The sequence below is a fragment of the Scomber japonicus genome, chromosome 6 (assembly GCF_027409825.1).
Source record: "Scomber japonicus isolate fScoJap1 chromosome 6, fScoJap1.pri, whole genome shotgun sequence".
NCBI lineage: Eukaryota > Metazoa > Chordata > Actinopteri > Scombriformes > Scombridae > Scomber > Scomber japonicus.
Genome location: NC_070583.1, coordinates 10,179,257 through 10,206,820, shown reverse-complemented (window position 1 = coordinate 10,206,820; position 27,564 = coordinate 10,179,257). Strand labels below are relative to the sequence as shown.

Sequence of the window (27,564 nt, the reverse complement as noted above, 5' to 3'; positions counted from 1 at the left end):
ATTTGGTTCCTGTTACATGACTCAGTTTCCCACAAGGCTTTGTGCCTCTGCTGCTCCCATTTACCTCTTACTGTTGTTTCCCTCCTCATAACGGATCGACAAAAATAAATACAGGGGATAAAAAAGTATATATAACTTGTTAAAGATAAAAAATAAAGTACAATAAATAAAATAATTTTGGCCATAAATCTCTACTATTGGTCAGTGAGTCCTTTTGGGGTTGGTAGGGTCAGGTCTCACGTGATTGGCTAGTCCTTTCAGGTTTTCAAACATCAGCTTTGCTTGGCTAAGATCAGCATCAATCTGTTCATCGGTCAACTAATCACTTCTCTGCTTCTCTGCGCGTCTTGTGATATAGCAAGACTATCTGCTAAGTTCTCCACCTAAAATCTCCACCAGAAACAAAACTGTCCAAAAACATCTCATGGGATCGGAATGCGTCTGAGTGGAGTCTGCTTTTAAAGAAAGAAACCACTGAACTGTGTCCCCCAGTCAAGTCCTCAGGCTGGCACATTCAGTTCATCCAGGGACTTGCTGCAAGTAAAGTAAAGCCAGAGTGGAGAAGTGAAAGCAGAGGAGAGAAGGTGGAAAGAAGTTGAAGTAGCAGGATTCAGTTCATCAAGTCTAGTGAGCTAGAGACCTGATCCTCCAATGGCAGCCCAGCAATCTGCAAACTTCCTCCCCAGCTCTCAAGGGAGTATCAAGAAAGCAATTATGATCATTAGAGTATTGACTCCTACGAGAGCTTTTAGCAGGTTGCTAGGCTGCCACAGAGTGGATGCTAGGCTAACTTTCAGGACCTGCATCCCATTCTAAGCACAGATGCTGGAATCAGCGCCCGGCTCTCTCAGGCTTTAACTCCAGGGCTAGCACTACAGCTTTAAACCAATTCTGGCTTAGAGCTCAATCTCAAAAGTCTTTTGCAGATTGTTGGAAAATGGGTTGGCTGCTGCAGCTGGCGCCTTATTCCCTGGCTGCGGAGGCGCTGGTTTGGACTCCAGTGCCGCCCACTTGGCCTCAAAACGATCGTCGTCTTGGGAATCGTTGGCCATCGGAGCTGTTAGCTGGCTGCCCTCTGGTGGCCAGCTGCTGCCACTGCTGCCTCCATTCCCCCCACTGCTGGAGGTCCCGTTCTGAAGGGCCATCGTGGCGCTGCCGAGTGGTGGGAGGCCATTAAGGGCTGTTGATAGCGGTGGAGTAGAAGAGAATGGCGGTGTGGAAAACCCTCCAGTGTGCCCAACTGCAGCAGCTGCTGCTGGGTAAGAATGGTGCTGGACAGCTGTTCCAAGGGGCCCCACTTTGGGTCCTCCTACAGCAGAGCCAATGGCAGCACCAGATGAGCCAGCGGCAGTGCAGAAAACATTGGCCACCATTTGTGATGGCGTGATTCCTACCACGGGCACACTGGCGTTGGGGTAGGTCATACTGCTAGCTAGGCCTGGCATGTAGGTCTGCATGGGCACGAAAGCCGGTTGGACAGGCGGGCTGCCAAACATCCCCACAGGGGCCGGAGTAGAATCGAAGGCCAGGGGGAAGGGTTGCATGGTGCTTGGGAGGGAGCCTGGGGGCCCAGGGAGGGAGGGCTGGATCATGGGAGCCCCTGACATGCTTGGACCTGACATGGTGGGGATGGACATAGAAGGTAGAGACATTGGGGGGCCCGACACTGGTGGGCCTGGTATTAGAGGAACTGATGATATCGACATGGGTGGTAGGGGCATTGGGGCCTGACCTGAGAGAGCAGAGGGGCCTGTGATGAGGGGTTTGGGCATGGTGCAAAGCGACATTGAGATGGTAGAAACTGGGGCAGCTGATGCCTGACTGGACACCTGGTGACTCGACACAGATGGCGGTCCAGGGATGGTGGGGATGGTGGGGCCTGGAGGAGGGGATTGTTGAGCCTTGACAGCCTTGGACACCTCCTCCAGCCATCTCTCTGCCTCAGAGGGTGTGCGCCTGTGTCCGCTCTGCATGTGCATCTGCATCTGGATCTGCATCGCCACTGAGACCGGAGGAGGAGACTGGAGCTGAGGCTCCGGCTGCACCCAGGAAGAGGTGGCTAGAGGGATGAAGTGAAAGATCAGGAACAAGTTTGCGCTATTGAATAAAATGCACTACTGTTTTGCATTTCGGATGCATTTTTCCTTACCTTGCATCGGTGCAGGTGGTGGAGGCAGGGCAGGGGGCACAGTGCAGGTCTGCGGGCCGTTTGCAGACAAAGAGGGGTTGGAGAAGAGCTCCTCTGACGGCTTGGTGAAAGAGCTGTTGATCTGGCTACACAGGGCATTAATACTACCGTCTCCTTCGCCCGGCATCCCCATATCCATCTCTAGTACTAGCAAGAAAGGGACACATGAAGGGAGGCAAGGAGGAAAAAGGAGCAGGTCGTGGGGGAAATCATGGAGGAAAGGAGGAGAAGTGAAATGGAAGATGGGAAAGATGAAGCAGAGGGACAAACAAACAGAAAATAGAGGAAAAAATATTAATTCATTTGTGTAACAGACCCAGTTATCATGAAAGGAATAGAAACTAGAGCACATGAAAACTTTGATGCAGGCAACAGTTGACCTACAAAGTATCTCAAACAGATTCTCAACACAAACATGGCATTGTTTTAATCAGGAACTTCTTACTAAATGTAAAAAGGTCCATACTTAGTCAGAATGTTTACAGGCCCTTTAACTTTACATGTAGCATTAAATACTCGGAATAGATGTTAATTCATTGTCCTGTGTGTCTTGTGCAATGGGTGAATTTGGCTTAGTTCATCCATGTTTTTAAACCAACTGTAACTGATCCAACCAGCGGGGGGATTAGGCAGCGTAATGTTCCTGTCTGACTCTCCTACATGGACCGCAGATATAAATAGATATAATATCTATCTACCTTACAACCGAGGCCTCCACCCTCATTTCCACCTGCACCTCTCATCATCTTACCTGATTCTTATCTGGATTTGCTGTCTCCATCTCTGCTAGACACTGACGGCAAAGTAAAGTGTGCAAAACATTTGAAGGAGAGCCACAAAAATGGTATTTAAGTAAAGTTACTAAATTCTTTTTTTAGCACAGGTGGCTGCGATGTAGGTCTCTGCCCTCTCTCATCTGTATGCACTCTACAGGTACAAGTCTTAAATTGTAGTGGAGGGTGCAGAGGGTGCTGGAGGCATGTGTAAGGTCTCCCATTAAGGATTTCTCGCTGCTGTGTTTGGCAACAACTGGTAACCCCGTGATCTGTCTCTTTCTCTATTCTTGTCAATGTCCCACAGAGTTAAGATACACTCAAAGTGCTTCATATGTGTTTCTGTGTGTGTGTGTGTGTGTATGTGTGTGTGTATGTGTGTGTGTGTCTGTCAATGCAGGGGCAGGTTTAAGGGCCGGTAGAAAGCTTGCTGAAGGCTAACCAGGATAGCTAATTGACCGCACAAATCAATACACACATTGTTCGGAGAGTCACAAGGGAGCAGAGAGGCTGTGGAATTGGCTGCTGCCGCTTAGTGCTTGCATCTGTGCATATGTGTGTGTGTGTGTGTGTGTTTGTGTGTGTGTAAGAGAGAGACAAAAGTGTAAGAGAGTGAGAGAGGAAGAAAGGACCATCACTGTGTATGGAGGATTCAAAATGCATCAAATCCACCAACACTGGATATATGGAGACTACCCATCACGGGAGTAGGAGATACGGATGTGGAGTGAGAGTGGGAGTTGAATGTTGTGGTTTAGTATTCCAGTCAGAGGACTACCCCAGTCAACTCTCTCATCTTTCCTAATGACTATAATCAGCCTTGCTACTACGCGCTCTGATCCTGTGGCACCACACAGAGCGGATGTGTATATATGTGTGTGTATGTTCCTGTGTGTGTGTGTGTGTGTGTATATACATGAACTATTATTAATTGTCTTTAGTCAAAAGCCCTCAAAGTGGCACGCACCCAGCCATCAGCCCTGTTTCTGATAGCAATAATAACAGCAATTCATGTATATTATCATGTATATATATCTTGGTCCTCATTCATTCGTCAGGATTAAAGTGGGGAATTACACCTTGTCTGCTTTAAAAGAAAGAAAATAAAACAGGGATGCAAATGCATGTGAGATATGCTGAAGGTTTATTCTGTAATATGATTGCTCAGACCCTTTCAGACGAGGGTCAGTGGTGTCACACCGGAGCCAAATGGAAAATGCAATTATGCCCCAATCTGCAACAGCAGTGACGCAAGTGGATCGCATAGTCCCCATGTCTGAGTGAACAAGCAGTATCAATGCTGCTTGACCTCTTTAAAAAAAACAATTTGGGGATTTAAGTCTGTGAAATCCTTCTAAACAATCTTTCGTTTTTGCATTTGCAAGGCAGAGGTCTGATCTGATATTACTGTAGGTATTGAAGTGGTGGTGAGATAGGTTCCCCTCTAACAACACAGAGCAAACATGCTTTTATATGTTTTTTTCTGACTGGAGACATAATTGCACAGCTTTAATGGTGTCAATCTATAACACCGACTTCAAACCCAGCAGTATTATAATTGTGTTTGTTTCATTGACTCGTGGGCTAAATGCTGTTATACTGTTATACTGGCTTTTCCACCTTAAATAAATGTAAACAAATTATGACCATTCCCTCTAAGGAACTGTACAAAAATGATTGGGATGGCGGCTGAATCACATTTTTCACTTTATAAACAAGCAAAGCCCTCTCAACCTAATTTAAAAGAAATAGAAATGGAAAAAAAGCCACTCAAATATCTCAACTGAACCGGGCACTGAATGCTGAAATAAAATGTAAACCCAAATTGAGAAAACATTAAACGACATGCTTTCTCAAAAAAAATATAGCTCTTGTCATTTTAATCCTAATTGACAAATGCATGTTTTTCTGAAAAGGGGTCACAGCACCAGAAGGAAGGATTATCTGACCCTAATAAACAGAAGCAGGTTCCTTGTGGAACACCTGTGACTGTAACTTAAAGCACTCCTCAACTCACCAGGGTTCTTGGCCTGGAAGTCAGTCTTGCGTTGCAGCGTGGATGGCAGGTCATTGAGGCGGAGCGACAGCTGCCTTTTGAAGGGAGAGTTTTTCTGGCTGAGGGCAGGGAATCCCCGGAACGAGCCTTGACGCACCAGCTGCTCGATGGGCGCGTGGCGGCGAGGGATGGCGTGAGGCCCGCCAGGTTCTGGGCGCTCCATGGGGGATGCCGCACCCTCGGGTGGGGAGGCAGTGCCAGGTGGCAGGGCAGGGATAGCAGAAGGCTGGTCTGGAGGAGGAAGAGAGGAAAATACATAATCTATAAATATGATATATTATCAGTGTTTTCTTTGAACTTTTTTAGGATCAAGTTCAACTTTTTGACTAACATACAAAACACACTTTGAAATCTCATCCTACCTTTCTTCTTCTCCTGCAGTTTGTCATCTCGCTCGCTGCTGCTGCCCTGCTGGCTACAGGCAGAGTTAGCTCGGAAGGAGCCCTCACGTACAAATGAAGTGCGAGTGGCATCAAAGGAGGCCGTCACGCCGCACTCCTTCTCCCTGCGCTGCTTCCTCTCCAGACAGGCAGCAAAGGCACAGCCAACTGCATGGCTCAGTCTCTCTCCCTGGAGGAGCAAACAGAAAACTGTGATTAAAATAATGATTGATTAACAAGCTATACATCCACAACATTATTTTGAGAGCAGTTTGAGATGCATTAAGAATTTTGCAGACAGAAAAGAGAATGAGCATCTGAAAGCATAATTAGGGCTTGCACGCTTCTACAGTCTTCAGTGTCTTTTTGTCAACAGAGGGTTTTAAATATTCATATGCAACAAGCGTGATTGTTGTTGAGGTCAACCTTCAAATCAAGTTCTAACATCCAAATACAATACAGCTGTCACAGTGAGGATCGGATTAAGGTGCAATTATCAACCCCAAATCTCTCCTGTTGTCAAATGCCAAGATGAGTTCATGCACTGAATGTAGATAATTGTACGCTGCTCTCTGCAATAAATGAATACTTTCCCACCATCATCTTCAACTCCTTCTCCCTTTTACACTCTCTGTGCAGCCATGACAGATTTAATAGACAGGCAGTTCAGTTTAGGATGAGCGAACAGAGATGCAGAGAGCGTGGAGTGGAAATAGAGACGGACAGAGACAGAGATGAATAGATAACTCCGTGGGCTTCTGTCTAATCCCCTCTCCTAATCCTGCAGGTCTGTGCTGCACTCTCCTCCGTCCACATTAATAATCCAACTCACAGTCTAAGCTGATGAAACCACCACAGGTTTGAAACCACATTGTGCCATGCTGGCACGGAGCTCAGATTCTGTTACAGCCGCCCTTGTATTTCAACCGTCCTCGTCGAGGTCAGTGAAACCGAGACAGCGGAGGTTAGAGATCAAATATATATGAAAATCAAATGCGGTGAATCTCTGTAGAATGGGTTGATGTTAATAATAAATGCACGACCCACTGTATAATATTGTAGTATGAGTTCAGCAATTGAAAAAGGGCTGCAGCTGATCATAATTTTGATTGATTAATCCATTGATCAATTTATTTTTGGAATATAAAATGTTTGAGGCAAAGCTGATGGCCTGTTTTGTCTGACCAACATCACCACAGACATTCAATAGCATTGGTGGGATGAAACTAAGTACATTTACTAAAAGAACTGTACTTAAGTAAAGTTTAAGATATATACTTTTAGAATATTTCAGTTTTATGCTACAGTACTTTACATTTCTATTCCATTACATGTTGCCGTTTTTACTCCACTACATTTATCTGACAGCTGTAGCTACCGGTTACTTTTCAGATTAAGATTTTACCCTTTAGCAACATATGATAAGCTTATATAATACAATGCAGTGTCCAGTTGGGGCTTTTTTTTTGATACTTTAAGTACACTGTGCTGATAATGTTTCTGTACTGATTTACTATGTATCACTTTATGTTACTTTATTTGTATTTACTTTTATAGTAGTAGTAGTAGTAAGTAAAGGGTCTGAGTACTTCTTCTACTGCTATTCCATTCACATCAGAATACAACTGAGGAAATCAGCAAATCTTAACATGTTTGCTTGTTAAATGACAAACAGAATTGTTGTTGATTACTTGTTTGTTCACTGGCTTATTGATTAATAGACTAATTGTTGCAGGACCTTCCATCGACAATCTTGACAAATGGCCGAGCTATGAGACTGAAACGCCCACTTCTACACTTTGAAAAGTCAATAACAAAGTGTAGAAAGCCTCAGGAGGAGAGATATGGAAGGTTAACTGTCTCCTCACCGAGTCCTTGAGAGCCATAAAGCAGTGGCACATCCACCGTCTGGTGGTCCCGTCTCGGCAGATGTAGGAGAAGGCCTTGTCATAGTTTCGATCAGGAGCGCAGAATGAAACCTTCTCTATGGTCTGGTCCACAATGAGGTCCTGAGAGAGACACAAAGGAAAAGATACAGAGAGGTCAAAGAGAATCAATTTGACAACTCACATAGTACAGCTGAGTACATTGAGTTGCTCCAGCAGGTAGATTGAATCAAATAACATCTGACATGGTTTTGTCTCTCTAACTGCAGCTTAACCGATGACAGACAGGAGATATAACTGCAATACTCAGCTCACCAGCTCATAGACTGATCCAATACTTGACACAGTGCTTTCAACCTTGTCACTCCAACCTATTTACACATCTCCCAATGACAGAAAAGAGAGTGACTACAGCCTAATGACACTGAACCCTCTTTTAATCTCTGGGATGGTTCCACCACTTGCCCTTCCTTCTACAAAAGGGTTATTCAGCCTGTCTCAGTGTCTATAGTGACTATAAAGGAAGCTAAAAGGGGCCCTTCTCTTTCTCTGTGTACATTAAGGGGGCCCCGAGCTCACCTCTTAGACTGTCAGAAAAAAAACAGAAAGAGAAGGAAAACAAGAGCCGAGTGGGGAGCAGAAAGGAACGAAAGAGACAGAGGGCTCACACACTCATCCACACACGTCCTTCCTCTCCTCCAGCGCCGCCAAAAACAAAGAGAGGGGAGGATGAGGAGAGAGGAAGAGGGCGGACGAGGACGGGAAAGGAGAAGAAAAGAAGGAGGGATGCGGGGATAAAGAGGTGGAAGAAGAACAGTCCATTCATTGTGAGCCAATTAGGGAAAGAAGGGGGATGCTGGTACCGAGGTGAAAGGCTGAGCAGAGAGCAATGTGTGTGCCTGTGTGTGTGTGTGTGTATGCGTCTCAGAAGTTCATGAGTCTACGCTCATGTGAGGTGTGCTTTTGAAAATGTGTTGTGTTTGTGTGTGTGTATGTGGGTAAAGGTGACTCAGATCGTGTCACTGCATCATTGAAAGGAAGAATAAAACACAGCAACATGTGACTCAGGAAGTCTCTGTGCCTCAGGCTAAAAAAAAAAAAGATGCTGAACAGAGAAATAATTTAGTTTTTATTTCTAGTGATTCATTATGAAGGTCATGCGGAGCCCACATACACTGAATAATAGCCGTGTGGGTGTTATTAAGGGCGGGCGTGCTGATTCAGAGATGGAGTGATGGTGATGAGGAGGCACTGAAAGAAAGAAAGGAGGCAGGAGGAGACTTTATGGGTTGTAATGGATGGCCTTCTAATCAAATTTGAATAGGTTGACCATAATGTGCTTCATTAGAAATGCTAATGAGATCGTAAAGAGTCAAGGTTTACTGTCTACATACAATGACTTAATTGTAGAGCTGCACCTATTTGTCATTTGATTGGTGGGTCGATCAACAGAAAGATAAACCAGCAATGCATTTAATGAGTACTTTTAAAGCAAAAATACCAAAACATTCTCCAGTTCCAGCTGTTCAATCAGTGATGATTTGCTGTTTTTAAAAAATCTGTAATACTAATTTGAATATCTTTGAATTTTGGATTGTTTGTTTAATAAAACTGAGAAAAATGTGAAGACGTCAATCAAGAAAATTTGCATTTACAGAGGCAGCTGGGCTGGAGAGAAAATCATTATTATATAGTATATCTAATTCTTACTGTCAACAAAATCCAAGGAAAAGACCAAAAACATCAATACATTTGCCCATCTCTCAATGCAAACCTGTTCTGGGCACATTTGTTCCTCTTGAAGACATAAATCTAGGTTAAAAATAAGCCTATGGATTATCCTAAAACAGTTGGGCACTGTAGTTTTTAGCATGGTATTCAAACTGGACAAAAAAAGTGCATTTCTGTGGGACTATTTCCAGCAGTGGTTTAATACACTCTAGGTGCTTTAGTGAGTATTAACTGAAGCAGGACAGCGTGAGACTGACTCAAAATAAACATTCATTGTAACGACTGTCTCAACAGTGTGACTCACTCGTGTTTTGTTAGCTGAATCAATTCTTTGTTGGTTTTAGTCTCTTTAATGAAAATAAGACTAATATAAAATATTGCTAGCCATATCCTCCAAAATGTTTAGATTAGATACATCACGGGTGGGGGTTGGTGGAGGTGGAGGAGGACTGAGGGCCTAGAAGAGGTATGAGGTCATGTGAGTGGTTCCCGAACAAAAAGAAAAGGAAAGAGAGAGAGCGAGAGAGAGCTTGTCCATTGGGCTCGCTCTCTCCTCTATTCTCTGCTGCTCTTTATTCTGCTCTGCTTTCAAAAGAGCCACAGCTAGCTGCACTCACTGTAGGAGGCCTCCCTAGCCGCCAGACACTCCTCAAGTGCATATGTGTGTCTGTGTTTACTTGATCTTCCCTCCCCCACTAAGCACCTTCAGCAAGCAAACCGTGAGTCACATATGTCAGCTCTGAAACTACACACACACAAACACAGGCCCAAACTAGCCTGGGAGCATCAAGACAGTGGATGCACGGTGGGTCCTTCTGCTGTCAGCCTGGACATCATCAAAGTGGGGCAGACAGAGAATGTGTTGCTGATCTTAGGAGGGAAAAGGTCCAAGGGTCTTACTGGAATATGTATGTAGGAGAAAAGTTCGATTTGTTTTGCATTCACTCTATTTCTGTCTTCTATTGATCTACCTCTCTGTCAATCTTTTACTTTCCCTTTGTTGTAAAAGGATGGGGTCTGGAGACAGAGATAAATAACCTGAGTGCTGTATACTGTACATGACTGGAGGACACATAATCCTTTGTCCTTGTTGCCAGAAGTGAGTGATGAGGTAGGTAGAAAGGAAAGAGACAGGAAAGGAGGACAAAACAAGGAGATAGAGGCCACACACACACACACACACACACACACAAAGAAAAAAGTTTGCTTACCTTAGTTTTATCATCCACCACCCTGAGTCCATCAGCTGAAACCCACAACACTGCCTTCACTGTCTTTTTCCCACTCTGGATGGACAGAAAACAGGAGAGAGTGAATTATTTATATTGTAACATGAGACTGAGCAAGTAATTAAGCAAACTGTTCTTGTACAGGTGGGATCAACAAGCTATAAGCAAATAGAGGCACTTGTCGTCCTGGTCACGGTTGTGTTCAGTGTTTCATTGCATCTTTAGACCAGATGAGGTAGTGGTGGGTTAAGAGTGGAGAGGCGGGCTGAGGTAAAAACTGTGCCAGCTGGCACTAACAGTCATTTCTCCAGAGGAGGGCACCAGGCAGAGTTAATAACACACTCAGCATGGGCTGGGCTAAAAATACACAGGCTAAAAAAGCAGTGACTCCATGTGAGTGTGGAAGTGTGTGAAAGTGTGGTTATATGAGTCGGCATATGCACGTGTGAGTAAGGGAAACAGAAAGCCGGCGCGCCACAGAAAATGGCTTTGAAACCCGCTGTGAACCGATAAGGAGCCTCAATTTCTGCGTAATCCCATTGAGAGGAAGAGAGAGGGAGTGAGAGGGGAGGTGAAGAAACTGAGGCTAATGGAAGGAAAAGAGGGGAAAAGGGAGACTAAATGAGGAATTGGAGCAGGGAATTCAAAGAAAAAAGACTACTGTGGAAGAAAATTTGCTGATAGGATGCTGATAAAGATGGAAGATGGAAATAGAGTCGATCCAGCGGAGAGCCCCGAAAGAGAAAAACAAATGAAAGGAAATTGGTGCGAGAGGAGACAGAGACAAGAGAAAGAGAGAATGCATTAAACTTTATCTCCTGTATACATTAAAGTGGCTGTGGTTCATTTAGTTTTAACAGCCTCTCTCTCTCAGTTCTTCTGAAAGCCTAAAGTTAGTGTAGTGTGAGTGTACATTTTTCTTCACCGAATACAGTAAAATGATGTCTAGCTTAATCCCCATGACAAGAAAAAGAAGAAAGTGGCATAGACTGCTGTTTTCTACACCGCAGCGTGTGTGTGTGTGTGTGTGTGTGTGTGTGTGTGTGTGTGTGTGTGTGTGTGTATGTGTGTGTGTGTGTGTGTGTGTGTGTGCGTGTGTCTCTCTGACACTGGCCAGTCTGTGTCACTCTGTTCACACGCTCCTTGTCCGAATCCAGCTTCCCAGGGGGGGGCAAAGTGTGTATGTGTGTGTGTGTGTAAGTGTGTGTATCAGTGTGTGTAAGTGTGTTTGGCAGCCTTGATCTCATTTTCTGCTCTCTTGAGTGAACAAGGATCAGTCAGAGAGAAAGACTGACGAGCAGACAGGAATACAGTCCAACACCAGGGAGCATGATGTGAGAGATGGAAGAGGTAAAGAGAAAATAACAAGAAGGGAGAGGTAACAGCTCTGTGTGTGTGTGTGTGTGTGTGTGTGTGTGTGTGTGTGTGTGTGTGTGTGTGTGTGTGTGTAGGATACTCACAACTTTTAGCTTCTTCACCGCCTCCTCACATACATGCATCCCTCTTGACTCCTCCACCTCCACCAAACCCAGGTACTGCAGAAGGAAAATCAGACATCTTATTAGCCAGAACAAAACAGATGTTTGTCATGTAATTATTTTCAGAAATGCATTTCATTATACTTTTATGTTTTAGCAATACTGTTCATCTGACCTTCTTATCCATATAGAGAAAAGGTCAAAACAAAAGACAGAGACACAGAAGTGCCATTAAAGCAACCAAAGCCTCATTAGTCCTCATCAGTATTTCTCTAAGTGCTATGAAATTGACATGTAAGTAGCTAATAAGCACCCATACTGGATTTAAAGCTGCATGCTACTGCTGATAATGAGGACAGGAGAGAAAGCAGGATTTGGAGGAATTTATAGCCTCACATCCTCTGGTGTTGTCTCTCCAGTGTTCTGCTCTGTGGTGTACGGCAAGCCCACAGGGACACAATTAAAGCTCCACAGTTCTGTTCGAGTCAATAGCCAAGTGACGAGGATAGAGGGAGACAAGTTTTCAGAGTTTTAAGCAGTGCTCTGAGTTTAGGGTCCCTGAATTGAAATACCCACTGTAAACAAACTGTGGCAAAGTGTTTCAGTTTTATAATGAGATTTTAACATTTTGAGCTAGCGGGTGAAAAATACAACTTGGGCAGTGTTGGGAAAGTTACTTGAAAATGTAATAAATGATTCATTACTAATTGAAAAATGTCATGACTTTACTAATTACTGAACACCAAAAGTAATAAACAGTACTCGCATTGCTTGTTTAATTACTTTTGTTAGTCTTTAAACAACTCCAAGTCCTCCACACCCTCACGTAGTCTGAGTTTAACACGTGTGGAAATGCAGAAATTGAGACATTATGGTTTCATAAGCCTTAGCCTACATTTAGTTTGAAGTTAGCAACAGTGAGGGCACAGAGGAGTCCAGAGGTAAAGTAAGCTAGTCACTAACGTTAGCAAAAAAGCACTCCTGTCCTTTTAGCATGTCAGAACCTCAAAGCCTACTTTTGATAACGTTAGCAAGCCAGCTATACGCACATGTAAATATGACAACTTTACTGGAGTCACATTTCTTCCTTTACCAAACTGAAGATGCATAATCCATACTGATATCAACGCTTCATCAAACTCCCACTAAGTTATGTTAATAAGTCAGCCCCCAAACAGTCCAAATAACAAAGTGTTTACTGCAATTCTTTGATGAACTGTAATGTGCTGAATTAATTTCAAATTGCAATCTACTGAGGACACATGGGTATATTTTGTGTCGTTTTTTTTTCTGTTGGAAAACTTTTCCATTTCCACCCAAAGTTGCTGCTATTCAAAGACTCAACTTTTGTCTCAGTTTCAAGTTTTTTTAAGAACTTTTTTTTTGTTGCTCCAGTTCAGCAGCTCTTGAAGAAGTGTTAATAATAGTAACTTATGAATATATTTCAAATACAAGACAGAGAAGTGAGAAAGAAAAGATGAACAAGGGAACAGGAAAAAAAGAATAGCAATAATAAAGAGGCTGGGAAGTTTTATGCTACAGTACCATCTCTCACTGTAGAGCTCACAACTCCTCTTCACTACCCATCTCATTGCTAAGTCTGTGGAGCATTTTCCATTAGCCTGCCTCATGCTGTCTCCCTTAGTTCTCTGTCTCTTTCAGCCTTGTATTTGTCTTTTTCATCTGTTTTCTCCATTCAATCCCAAGGCTTTTTTTGTTTTTCACCTCTCTTATCCAATTCTCCAGTATGTCTCTTACACATACTCATTTAATATCTCCCAGCGTCTCTCAGTCCCCTCTGTGTGCCCTCATTCCTCACCCTGTCATTTCCTCTTCTTTCCTTAATCTATAACTCCACCTTGTTGTCATCCCCCCATCTTTGCCCTCCATCTTTACCGTCATTGCCTCTCCAGGTCTTCAACAAATCACTTCGGCTCTCAGCGATAGACATATTGTACACCCTCACACTGGAGCCGGTTTTCAGTATATGGGGCCATTAATAATTCTGTTGCAATTATTGCATGTGAGAATAAATCTGCCCTTTGTTCCAAAGTCCAAGAACAACATGGTTCATATGAGAATAAAATGTAGTCCCTGTCCCAATTCTCCAAGTTGCCAATATCACATACACATACTTTCAGTTTGTCATATTACTGATATAAGACGTGAGCCCACACTTTGGTTTTTGTATGTGTACAGATATGGTGATATTGATCTTCTTATCTAACTCTTCAAAAGAAGGTGTACAGTTTAAGCATCTTCCACCAAAATGTCAAATTACTCCTTTAAGAAGAGCAAAAATGAACTAAACACAATTAATATACACAAACCAATCTGAGACAGCTACTTAAAAAAAAATGTTTAGAATGTAACATAATATGTAAATGACAACAGTGTGGTGCTATATTGTTGTTACATAACAGACCTACATGTATTAGGTATAAATAGAGCATCTTACATAGCCTTGCTCACAAGTAGCTTCTGTGATGTTCAAGGATAAAGTGCACCTGTTATTGTAGAGTGTCCTCTCACAGCCCTGACATGAGTTATAGTTTGAGTGTACTCAACCCAGAAAATCTTCATTTACCTTTTCATGTGGCCCTCTGATTTACTGAGTTGAGGTTCATGTTACTATATACACACAGTAAAGTCAATTCCTCACTCAGAGTGGGAACTCTCTGACTTTTGTCAGCATACTATACATTAATAACTGTCAGACATTATGATTGACTCTTGTCTGTTTTTATACTGATGAATAATGAGCCTGATGGTAATGTTAACCTTTCGTGTTTAAATTAAAATGCAGGGCGTCTAGGGTAGAAATTAAATAAAATATTCTTTTTGATTGTACTAGTTGCTACATTTGGTCCTTTGGGTACATGATGACCTGCTGTGGATAACGTACCCGCACAGCAAAGTTACATTTGCCCTTGCGTACAGCCTCCTCGTCAGCCTGCCACTGATGCGGTCTGCTGGCCTCTGGCACATAGGTGGGCTTCTTCCTCCTCAGGCTCTGACGAAGCTTGTTCATCTCCGGGGTCACGTGCTCCCTGGTACTGTGGGCACAGAAAAGGATGCTGGTTTAGTCCTCTAAAACGCAGCGGGTCAAAGGTAGCTTTGCAATTTGCTCAAGAGATTAAAAAACCTAAACAATGACATGATAGCATCATCACAAAAAACTGACTCCCTACAACGCACAAAACAATGAAAACACAGGACCCCAATTAACACAGTAATTAAATGTCACAGTGCAAAAACTACCATTTAAAAAAACCCAAAACACCACTTTATAGCTATGTACAGACACTGCAGTGTGTTTCGTACAGTATTATGAGTGAAGTGGGATGAATTTCATTGATTAGCTCAAGCTTGTTATGTAGTAATCATGCCTAACAAGGCAGTCACTACATTAGTGTCATAAACACTTTCCGCCATGATGCCCCATTGATTTTCATTCAGAGGAAAGCTGTACAAATCAAACAGGTAGAATGTAACGCTAATGCACACAAAGCACGGGGCATGCTTTCATCTCTCAAGAAACATCAAGAAAACTGAGTGCTGAGCAGCACACACACACGCTCAAATCCTCCGAATACACACAAACCTCTATCCGCTGCTTAATTAGATCATTCAGCCCGCTGGCCTGCTTAGCGATGCTAATTTTTCAACATAATGAGACATGACGCCATCAAAACATGACCTGCTTAAAAATGATAATTACTGTTTTCATTCCCCCACAGTCACATCCTCTCTCAACAGAAGATCTGGAGTACAATAAAAACATCTCTCCCCCTGTAAGCATCCCTTTCCTTTATCAAGACTCCACATCACCAGCCTCTCTGTTGCCTATGTCAAAATCCCTAGATCATCCAACTAGTAAGCCCACCAAGAACCTCAGAACTTGAAGAAGTGAATAATGGACAATCAACAATCAACAGCAAACTTATGTTATTTTTCTTACCGTCTGGTTGCCCCATAAATTGGCTTCCCGGCTATAACAGGGTGTGAAATTGCACAAATCTTCCATTGAAGATGTGCAACGTCCATATGTAAAGTAGTCATCTTCATACTGAAGGAAAGGAAACTCTCCTGCTCTATCACACAGGTCAGAGTGTTCATGCAAATATATATATACACACACCGAAAGATCACTTCTCATAATCATAACGACATTACTGGTAATGGGATCCAAAGGCTGGTGTACTGGAAGCGTGGGTAATTAGATGTTCTTGCTCGCCTCACAAACACACTGAGACGTGTGTGTAATGCAGAGTATTCAAATGCAACTGCTGCAGAACAGCTCGAGTGGCTTTACTCATTCCTGGCATGTGAGGCATGCGTCCTCTGCCAAGTGCAGACACACACACACACACACACACACACAAGCACAAAAACACACACAAGCCCCTCTGCAGCTCGATGCACACACATGTCAAAGCTTGTGCAGTCATTTCTGGGCAAAGCGCCAGCAGACTGGCACCTGGCTGGCACCAGAACTGCTGCAGCAGGTGTGAACGTGTTTGCGTGAGTGCATGAAAGCTAGCTAGTGTGTAATTCCCCACAAGAGACGTAGAAAGGGGGAATTATGGAGGCTGAGTGGGGGAAATGAGGTGCTAGTTAGGAAATGCCCTATAACTGCCCTCATATGGTTTGGGACAGCAGGAGAGAAGGAGGAGGAGTAATGAGCGAATATGACTGGCATCTAATGCCAATTCACAGGGGAAATGAAATGATGTGAACCCAGAGTACTGTTACAAGTGAAAAATAACTGGAGTGGATGAGATGGGATGGAAATAAAAGAAGTGGAGTAATGAAGAAATGAGGTAAGAAAATTAGTAATTATCCTGTTCATCACCCATCAGTCATCTTGTCCTAATAAATAGGAATGTGAGGAGGTTGAGTGTTTGACAACAATACATGTCAATCTTCAGCACTGAGGACAAAAAATACAACCCAGACCGGCAAACCAGCAAAACACAGACTTAAGACCACAGAAATCCATTCCATGCTGACAGCATGCTGTAGCAGGAAAAGAGACAGGGAAGACAACATTTATTTAAACTCAGATGAATCATTTACATCCATATTTAATGAATGAAGGATTGCATTTATCCATTTAGACCAAAGACTTATTCTCACAAGAGAAATACCTTCGGTTGACACAGAGATTAACATTCAGTTAAAAAAATCCCCTCCTACACATTCTTACATTGTACTAACTGTATTCACACTTGTAAAGATAACAGAGGATTCATAATTTAATGATTCAGATTAAATATACACCATACTGTTATTACAAATGTGTTGGCTGTTGAACAAATGTCAAAACACATCAATTACATTCTTCGTCTGCGGTAAGACGCTTCACAGCTGCCAACTAACCCATAAAAAGTGAGCCTAACTTCACCACCAACACCAACCAGTTCAGCACCACAACACACACACACGCACACACACACACACACACACACACACACACACACACACACACACACACACACACACTCAAATCAATATTTTACCCAGTACAAGCCTTTTATATTGTAGCTTCAATGAAGTGGACAAGTGAATACAAAAGGTGTAGAAGTGGAGGTATAGTCAATGAGGTGAGAAAATGTTGTAACACGCCCAATATCCTGCTCATCACTCAATCGTCCACTTCTAATAAAAAGGTGGTTGAGTGGTTTGATGCCAGAGGCCACCCAGCTAGAAGGATGAAAACAGGATGAGGACAGAATACAAAAGCAACAACACTTTAAACAGTACTGCACCGATTCAGCATTTAACTACTACAACACTGTTGGACCTGCAATGGAAAAAATGATGCAGCAGAAAAAGAGAGTGTTTTTTTTTCTCCCACATATTCGTCTTTCTAGTGAAAACCTGGCGCTTACATTACCCATACTGCAACTTGACTTCTGACAGTTCAGATGGAAACTGAAGTGACAACACTAACGCAATTTATCAGACTTTGCTCAGCTCCTTCTGGACATGCTTTCATGTGTACAATCTGTGCAGTTCCTTGATATAAACTCTTCTATCTTCTGTACGGTAAAGTTAAAGTGGTAAAAAGCAGTTTGATATGGAGGATATCTGTGGAATTATATTTCTTGCAAAACACACAAACACAAAGCCTGTATATCGTGTCAAATATGAGCTAAGCCAGACTGCAGTGGACACACAGAAGTGAAACAAGGTAATAGTCCTCTCTTGCTGAGTGCCACAGTGTGAAATGAGTAGAAATCTGGTAGTAAAACGCTCTTTGATGCAGTCAGACACATTAGGGTGGAGGCATTACCCAGCATGCAACATGCAAAGGCCTTGCATAGCAGTGACCTCACCCTGCACAACAAGAACCATCTGCACGAGGAAAACAAGACAGAAGAGAGGCAAACGAAGGGCGGCGAGCTGGCAGGCAAGGATGCAAAACATAAAAATAAATCTATAAATCAACGGCATGAATGAATTCCTACTCTCGTCACGCAACCCACGCAAAAAATCACGAGCACTTCAGCGTAGACTATACAAACATGAGGCCTGGTGCCAAAAAACATAGTTGTTCCCCATCCAGTGTTTGAGTTAGCAGCCATCTGGAATGTATTGTTACAGAGGACATGGCAACAGGGACGACTTACGATCAGACTTTCAAGTCTGTTCGCCCAAGCTGACCTCTCTTCATTACTGCTTCCTTCCCTGGTCCTCCCAATTCTTCTTCCCTGGTGTTTATACTCCACATGTCCTCTTTGTTCTACTCTCGTCCAGAAGATGTGATGGTGGATGCAAAACAAAAAGGCTTGAAGCAGAGAGTCTCCAGCTCTTGAGACATGAATGTGAGGAAATGGGTTTCACAGTTTTGAATTCAGCATAAAAAGATTGCCCACACGGACAGACTAATAAAATACAGTTCAAATGTAAAATGTGCTCCAGCTTGTTAAGTTAGTGTTTTAACTGTGTGTGTATGTGCGTGTTTAATTTGACTAAAGTAGCTTGATAAATGCACACTCGGTTTGTATTTTATAAAGTAATCAGACACAATTTAATATCATTGTGTATTTGTACGTTGTTGGTGTGTGTGCGTGTGTGTCACCTCTGTCTTCCCTCCATATAATCTGTGTTAAGACTACATGAACTCATGAGTGTCCAGCTGTGTTTTGTGGTCGCCAGATGTGAGTTTGATTGATATCTTTGGCTCTCTCTCTCTCTCGCGCTCTCTCTCTCTCTCTCTCTTTCTCTCGCTTTCTCTCTCTCTCTCACACACACACACAAACACACACACACACACAATGTTCCTCCTGATCCAGATGTTCTGTTTCGAATGGATCAGAGATTTTGGCAAAACAGGACACACTCCTCCCTCGCACTTCGTCTCAACCAGATGCTCACTAATCACACCTCATACAGGGAAGGAGACTGACACACGCGCGCGCACACACACTGAAACACACACCCCATGAGTCACTGCCACCTTGCATTACGGTAAGCTAGCCATATGTGTGAATCTCCCAAGAGACAACACACGCAGAGGGGACAGCGAGAAGTGGAGGAAGTGTACATGAGTGTGTGTGTGTGTGTGTGTGTGTGTGTGCGTGTTGCAGCAGCAGGGGATTGTCTTGGCTTAGTCATCACTGAGCTGACCACTTTATATGGACACAATGTACGTCTCCCTCTCTCTTCAGCTGAATCCAAGTTGTGTCTTGCTGGCTAAACAACTGAGAAGCTGATGTGTTTTGCCAAAACCTTCAGTGTGAGTCAGAGCAAATCTAAAGGTCAAAAAATACAACAGCTACATACAGTGCTAAGCAAATCTCGAATTGGTACATGAATTCCACATAAATAGGTCAAATACTTTAAATTTTCAAACCACAGTGTAGCTCAATACCAAGCATAGTTATTTAAAACAAGGGTTACCAGTTTTATACCATCTGACAAGCATAAACCAAAATCCAGTTTACTTATTATGTGCAAATTAGTTTTCCCAAAGTTTTTATCATACTAAACCCACAATAACTGATTTTTGGTCACTTTGAGGCAGAAAACAAGCTATAAACACAACACGTCACACACATAATTCATTGCTTTTAAGTTTATATGCTGAACTATTTACACATCCAGCAGTTACGGAGCAACATTATCATTCATTTGGAGCTATGTTTCTGTCTACCTGATGACTGTAAGTTCAATATAATAGTGAAAAGCGGTGAGAGGAGCAATCAGCTGAAAAATGCTAAAACTAAGACACTAATTGGGGATAATTCTCTGCAGGTTCACCGTTACAAGTAATGCCTCTAACATTACAGTTGTTTTATATATTGTTATTATGGAAGTAATGGTTTATTATTATAGAAAATTGATTGTAGTCGTCTTTTCTGTCATCGTTAACTCATGATGCCACTCACACTGTGGCTATATGCTTGCACATCCCATGAGTACCACTTTCTAATATGGCACAGTTTATGAGTTGAAATTAAAGGTTTGACTTATCATTTAGCCTTTTAAAAGGAAGTTTACTCATAACCAATTTTAATAGTAAGTCATCTCTGGGCTAATGAGACAATACATTAACAATACATTGGGTCTTTGAATTCAATCAAAAACACATTAGACACATACTCATTATGCTGACACACAGGATCTCACACACATGCACACACAACCACAAACACAAAACTGACCCAGTTTCTGGGCCCTGCAGACTTTAACTGACACTGAGTAACCCGGATAAGGACTTTGACCCTTGCTATCATCCAAAACTCTCTGTCTCACACAGACACAGAAAGGGACAGGTGGTCTGGGATTGTGTATGGGTGTGCGTGTTTGTGATTAAAAAATAAGAATGTGACGTAGCAGAGATAAACCAGGGCACTTGTGTTTACACTGAAGCCTGACCCAGGACAGGATGGACTTATTCATTGCAGTGGTTTATGAGGCTGTGTGGGAGTTTGCCTGTGCATGTGTCTAACAGAGACAGACATAGTTCAGGCTACGCCATACACCTGTAAGCTCAGTGTTTCTTCCTGGTTTTGTACTGGACAGATAGAGTGAAGCACAGCACTTGAAGACACGTGTATACCATCTTGCTGGTAACATGAGCAGATGGGTATCAGTTTCACCTCTGTGCTTTTAGCAGAGCTGTAGACTTGAGACTTGAGCCTTAAGTCTCAAAAATAAGGACAGAAGACGTGACTTGGACTTCACTGCTGTGAGATTTGACTCCATAAAGACTTGATTTGAAGGCAAAAACATTTGCACGTCTCAAGTGCTGAACCACTACAATCCCAGAACACTACAAGGATAAATAAAAGTCTGACATGCCTCGTAGTGCTGAATATTCACTTATCAGCTAAATTATTATGTTACATTTATTAAACCTTTTTGTCATTTTAATGGTAAGCATTCAAAAATGTGAAAGACCTTTATATGATTTGCTATTTGCCTAAATGTCTCGAATGACTTGAGGATTGATTTGAATGTGCCCCAAAAGACTTAAAGACAGCAGTACAGTGTTGTTTTTAGTCTAGCATACCGTAGCACAGTAACTGAAAAGAGATGGAAATAGGGTTACATGTTGTATTTTGTGATTTTAAAACAAATAGCGACAGAAAATTAGACATTTTACAACAGATGTCCTGTCATTGTAAAGTTCCGCCTTTTTTCTCTTTCTAGTTAGCAGTTTTCTCCTGCTGGAAATCGCAGGTGTGTGAGGCTAAAAGCATCCTGGGTCAAGAACTCACAGAGATGAAACTCTTTTGACTTCTAGTGAGACAGTGTCAGTGTATTGGTTCATATTTGGTCAAAATGATAAAATATCCGTCCAGATGTGCCCTCAAAAAGAAAAGAAAAAAACACCTGAATAAATGGAATCTCTAATTCTGCGATTAAGTCAGATGAGTTACAGAACAGATTGGTGGTGAGCTGAAATGTTCCAGGTCAACGCAATACTACAAATCACTCAATTGCAGTATCAGTAAGTCACTTCCACAGAAACAGTGGAAAGAAGCTGCTGAAATAAAGACATAAAAAGCCATAGACTGTACTCATGCTGCTTCTTCTGTACCCAAATTAAACATAAACACTGGTGCAGCAGTTACAGTGAGCAATAATAAAGAGAGATATAAAGAGGCAGAGCATCTCTCATAACAGAACATACAGATCAGCTGAGTGCTGTATACAGTACAGTGTGTGGGTGGCTTATGTAGCAGACTTTACTGTAAGTGAGGAGGCAAAAAATGTACATATTGCACCAGTAATGGCCCTTTATGTGTGTGTGTGTGTGTGTGTGTGTGTGTGTGTGTCTAAAGAGTGATGTACAGTGACAGCTGAAACAGAGACATGTGCTTAACCATCAGCCTGGCACCCACTGTGACTATTGTCTCTGTCATTCTCTCTCTCCTTTAAACATTCACACACACACACACACACACACACACACACACACACACACACACACACACACACACACACACACACACACACACATATATATATATGCACAACCTTCAGTTTGCTCTATAAACTAGCTCACCACTCTATAAAAAGGGGTCAGTGGGTTCATACATCTCTCTTTCATTGAAATTCAGGACTGTGCCACAATCCATAGTAGTTTCTATGCAGTGCTCCTCATTGGTCAATACTGTTCATTACAGCATAAAATGTAGAACAGTGGTACCTTTCTGAATGATTTTCCACACTGTGAAATGCAGGATTTATGAAGTCAGTTCTATTTGTTTGATATTAGATTTCCCAATATTTCCTGTGCTTTGTGTAGGGTTCATATTTTCATATTTAAGGATGACTAAAACAGAGGAGACACACTTAGTGTCTGACTTTACGGTCAGCAAATAACTCAATACCCAGCAGCACACCAGTACATAAAAATCTTGATTTATTTAGATTTTTATGCGAGGAAATGGCTATCTAAAGTCATTTCTTGGTACATTTGCTCTAGCGAGAAGGTGCAAACATGTCAGAAATTACCCATAACTGAGTCAAAGATGCTAAGAACCTGAAAAAATGCATTACAGATTCAAGCAAACCCTAATAAAAATGTTTTATTGACAGTGCAGCTGTAATGTTAACAAAAAGAAGATGTTGACATTTTTACTTTGTGAATTCAGTTCCAAATGAACTGAGCCAATGAATTAATGACAGATTGATTATGTGTTCAGGTGGAAAAACTAACACTCATGAGTAATATTTTCTTTTACTGCTATTTGCTTTGTCCTGCTGCTGGTTGTATTAATGATTGATTATATTATGAGATATGGCATCTCATAAGAGAGAATGAGTGAAATGAATTAGACAGAAGAAGAGTGTGTGTATGTGTTTGTCGAAACGTCAACATGGTTACTAATTAGCTTGACATTGACTTGTAGACGTGCACACAAACATCTCCTGTCCTGTCCTTCCTCTGAGCCTCTAATGCATTATGATGTGTCAGAGGGGGTTCTGAGTAGGATGAAGCATTTACAGAGAGCTGTGTTAAGTGTATTAGCTGGTGGTCATCTTGTATAATGAGGTTGAGTCGCCCTCTGTGACGCAGGTTTCAGTGCAGTGTGGGTATTCGGTGCATTTTAACAGTATCAGGTGAATGAGAAAGATGTTGTAACCATGGCGATGAACAGAGGACCGGGTGAGGAGGTGACTCAATCTGTTGATCCAGGATCAGGTCTGTGATTATTAGGGCGTCATTCTTAAATCAAAACATGTGTGCAACCATCAAGACACTCCTGGTCACAGATGGAGGAGGGAGGATTTTAAGCTGAGTGTACATGACACGGAAAAGATACAGAATCTCATTTCAAAATGCATTTCAATGTTTGTAGCCAGAAGGTTGCAACATTTGGGTTGCTGTAAGTGTTAAAGTCTCTGTGGAAAAAAGCTGAGCCATAAAAGAGCCAGAAAGCATGGTGTGTTGAAGCATTTTTGAACACATCCAGATCTCTGTATCTTTTACTTGACTTATTAGTTTTAACACGTAACATAAATTGCAATTTCATCCAACTTTCATTTTGTCATTTATAAAAGGTTGCTGAAATCTGGGAACATGGTGAGTTTAACACAAACAATCAGATAGGGTCAAGCCAACAGTTAAGTCAGAGAATATCTAAACAACTTTACTTAGAGGTCCAATGAAAGTGAGTGCACCCAAAATGCAGACAACCTAAAACTGTGTACGCTCACAACCCCATTACCTAGCATATCGTGTCAAAGCTGAGCCAGGATGTCAGCTTGTAATCTGTGATGGATGGTTTAAATTGCCAGTCTGATTAACCTTTAAAACCTGTCTAATCATCTAAATGCTTGTATTTCTCATCCTGTCTTATTTCTTTTTTTAGCAAAAGCACTCCATTCCCTCAGAAAATGAGCTTGCCGAGTGAACTACACTCTCAGCAATTAACTTGACAAGTACAATTTTATTACTGAAACGTATGATGGCCAAAATGAAAAGAAAATGAAATGATATCTTAAATTCATTCCTCATCGAGTTATGAATTCGACATTTACAATTTAAACGTAAAGCAAACTGAAAGAGATGGAGGGAGAGAGACATCGAAGTTAATCTTGACATCGCAGCGTCAGACATCGAGACACGATAACTTAGGCAACTTTTAGACAAGGCGGGTAAACTCTGGGGAAGGTGATTGGAATGAAATTAGCTGTCAACACAATGAAGATGGATGAATCCAGGAAGCAGCACAGGTGTCCAGAGTCGTCTCTGTCATGGTTTGACTACAGCTAAATGAGATTTACTGGCATTCAGGTTTAAACAGAACAACATAAAATCATGCTCAAACACACTGGCACACACTCTGAAGTCTCTGCACTTGGCATGCACACAGTTTATTCATTACAATAACCTTCAGATCAGCTAAATTCAATGAAAAAGAACTTAATCTTCTCTTCAAAGAAAAACAACTAAATTCTAATCACAGCTATGATAAAGCACCAGGAGTAAACCAAGAGTAACAAAGTACAGAGGAATAATCAATGCAGTGGGTGCAGCAGCTGCATAAGGAGGTCAGTCCACAGTGCTGGTGGTTTGGGAAAACATCCTGCAATTAAGATTATTCGCTCCCAAGTCTTTTCTGCAAATAGGATTTAGCTGGAAAACTTCAAATTAATAATGTGCTTTTTTTATCCAAAGTGAGAGAGAGCAAGTGTGTGATGCCTAGGAGACACATAAACACACACACACACATACACACACACACACACACACACACACACACACACACATTCACACATTCACACATGTAGATACACATGCTCTGTCACCTCAGCACCCACCGGAAGACGCACACGCACATCTCCCACACCTATTATCCTCTTCCTCCACAGCTTATCACAATGCTGTGTCACTGCCCCCTCCTCCTACTGTTTAAATACCCACCCACCCAAGTTAAGCTGAGAGAAGATTATTTGCGTGTGTATGTGAATGTTCTGCAAGAAAAAGTGTTTGTGTGTCCTTCACTGCATATATCAAAATACACACATGCGTTTATGCTGTGCTTGCTTGCATGTGTCCGTATACCTGTGTGCACATGCTTAGTTTAAAAGAGAGGCAGATTAACATAACTATATCCAAATCCTTCTTTGCCCTTGGAACAGCAGGCCAAGAGGGTACGGACCATGCTGGCTTGCATGGGTGTTTGTAACTGTGTGTGTGTGTGTGTGTGTGTGTGTATTTCTACTTCTGTATGCATTCATGTGTGTGTGGCATGTGCCTGCATATGTGTCAAAGTCTGAGTGCATTCCTGTATGCCAGGGTGAGTCTGTAACTGTGACGGGAAAAGTGTGAGTGTGCATGTACGTGTGTGTGTGTGTGTGTGTGTGTGTGGTGGGAACTAATCTAAACACAGTGCAGCGAGGCGAGAAGTGGAGCAGTCTGGTCGATATGCTCTGGTATCATATTGTGGTGTTGTGTTCCCACTTTGTATTCTCTCCTATCAGTCTGGACCATTGCTATAGGCCAGTTTATCATCAGCACTAAGTCTCTGATATTACATTAAAGTGTGTGGTACAATTTCATCTCAGGGGTCTTTCAAACTCACAAAACGGAAATTATTGAATAACTTGAGAGACACTCACACCTACGTGTTATGTGTGAACCTCATACTTAACACCAATAGTCACAGTCACAACTACAGGGCGCTAACATAGATGCTGAAAAAGCTTATTCCACTGAACAAAAAAACAAAAACACATTTCACAACTTTAAACACTGAACTCAAAAATGTTCCAAAACTGAAGAGTCTATTGTTGCCATGGCAATATCTCAATGTCTTGTCAACCCCACCCTTCAGCTTGAATTGTGCAGATTGTACGTCAGACTTTTGTGTCAGCGAAGAATGCCAAGTGACCCCAGAAAACTGATGCTTTCATACAAACATTCACATTTTTCAGATCTAATCTAATCTATTTATCATCTTTTGACATCTTTCTTTCCTCTTTATACGATCTGTCTCCAATGTCTGTGAAAAGGATTCTCTTTCCATTTTGAGAGTGTTTAAATAATTCTCTCTTATGTTAACATAAATCTGTGATGTATTTTTGCTATTTCTACAAGCTATATGATGACAGAGAACCCAAGTAACAACTTCTTCTCGTCTGTTTCTATCTCGTGCTTCCTCTGCTGAAATATAAAGTAGGGAATTCATATTTTCTCCATTAGAGATCAACCATACCATGACCTCTTCCTCTAATACGCTCTCCTCCCTCTTAATTTTCACCCTGCGCTTTTCAAACTCAACTTTCACACCCCCTCCTCTCATCCTCTCCCTCCTGTTGACTCTGTCTTGCAATTCTTCACTTGTCCTCGTTTCACTCGTTACATAGGTCTCTGTGGTCCACTGTACTCTCACTCTTCTCTTCGCCTCGTTCTTTTTCTGTTTTCCAAAACACATGAGAGCTGTCCTTTCTCGATTGTCTCATCATGAGGGAAAGAAAGAAAGAGAGAGAGAGAGAGAGAGAGAGAGGGAGAGAGAGAGAAAGAGAGGAAGCGTTGTATTCAGGAGGAAATTTAAACAAACCGGTCCCTCCCTTCAGCCTGACATGACTTGGAAGGATACATCTTTTCTGCACAAGTGCTCACACACACACACACACACACACACACACACACACACTCACACACACACACACAGATATATGAAAATCTCTACATGCACACAAAAACACATGAATGCACGAACACTGAAAAAAAAAAAGAAAGATGTTGGGTGTTTGTATCAATTTAGCAGGTTTAATCCCTTCCATATGGGCATGGGGGCTAATGCATCTGCTAAGGCTATTAGCCGCTATGAGCCCTGTGGATACAGGCTAGACTAGACCTATTACCAGTTTGGCAGTGACTGAAAATATCACCGTAGCCAATAACTCAACAACAACAGCAACAACAACAAACTAGGGCTACCATTGTCATGAACAGTGCAGATCTCCTGTTGACCTCCATAGAGCTTGCAGATATCTGCCTTGTTGAAACAGGGTCAACTTGATGGACAGAAAAAGAGGTTACACTGGGAAAAATAGCTCACGGTGCTGACTGCTACAGTAACAGTCGACCCAGTTTAAAAACAAAACACACTCAAGTGCAAAATCAGACATGCACACGTGCAGAAAAACATATAAATGTATGCATGGATATGTATAAAGTGAATCCACATACATAAACTGGATGTCACCAGCCAGTTCCTGCACACACATACACACACAAATACAATGTTCACACCCCCTACTCTCTTTTTGACTCACCTGAGTTCAATGGCCTCTGCCATCTCGCCAGTAGAACTCATCTCACACAGAAACAGCAGCAGATGAGAGGAGATGCAGAGATGACAAGCTGAG

At 42.2% G+C, this 27,564-nt stretch overlaps 1 protein-coding gene across 1 annotated transcript; it reads right to left on the bottom strand.

Annotated features, from left to right (window-relative positions):
• Window positions 1-896: 896 nt before the first annotated feature.
• On the bottom strand, window positions 897-27,564 carry numbl (NUMB like endocytic adaptor protein). The gene is made up of 9 exons (XM_053320883.1): window positions 27,472-27,564; window positions 14,627-14,777; window positions 11,704-11,778; window positions 10,226-10,300; window positions 7,266-7,406; window positions 5,380-5,587; window positions 4,979-5,248; window positions 2,150-2,329; window positions 897-2,059 (listed from the first exon to the last, which is right to left on the bottom strand). Exons 1-9 carry the CDS (start codon window positions 27,510-27,512, stop codon window positions 897-899), a joined length of 2,304 nt encoding a protein of 767 aa, XP_053176858.1. The 5' UTR covers window positions 27,513-27,564.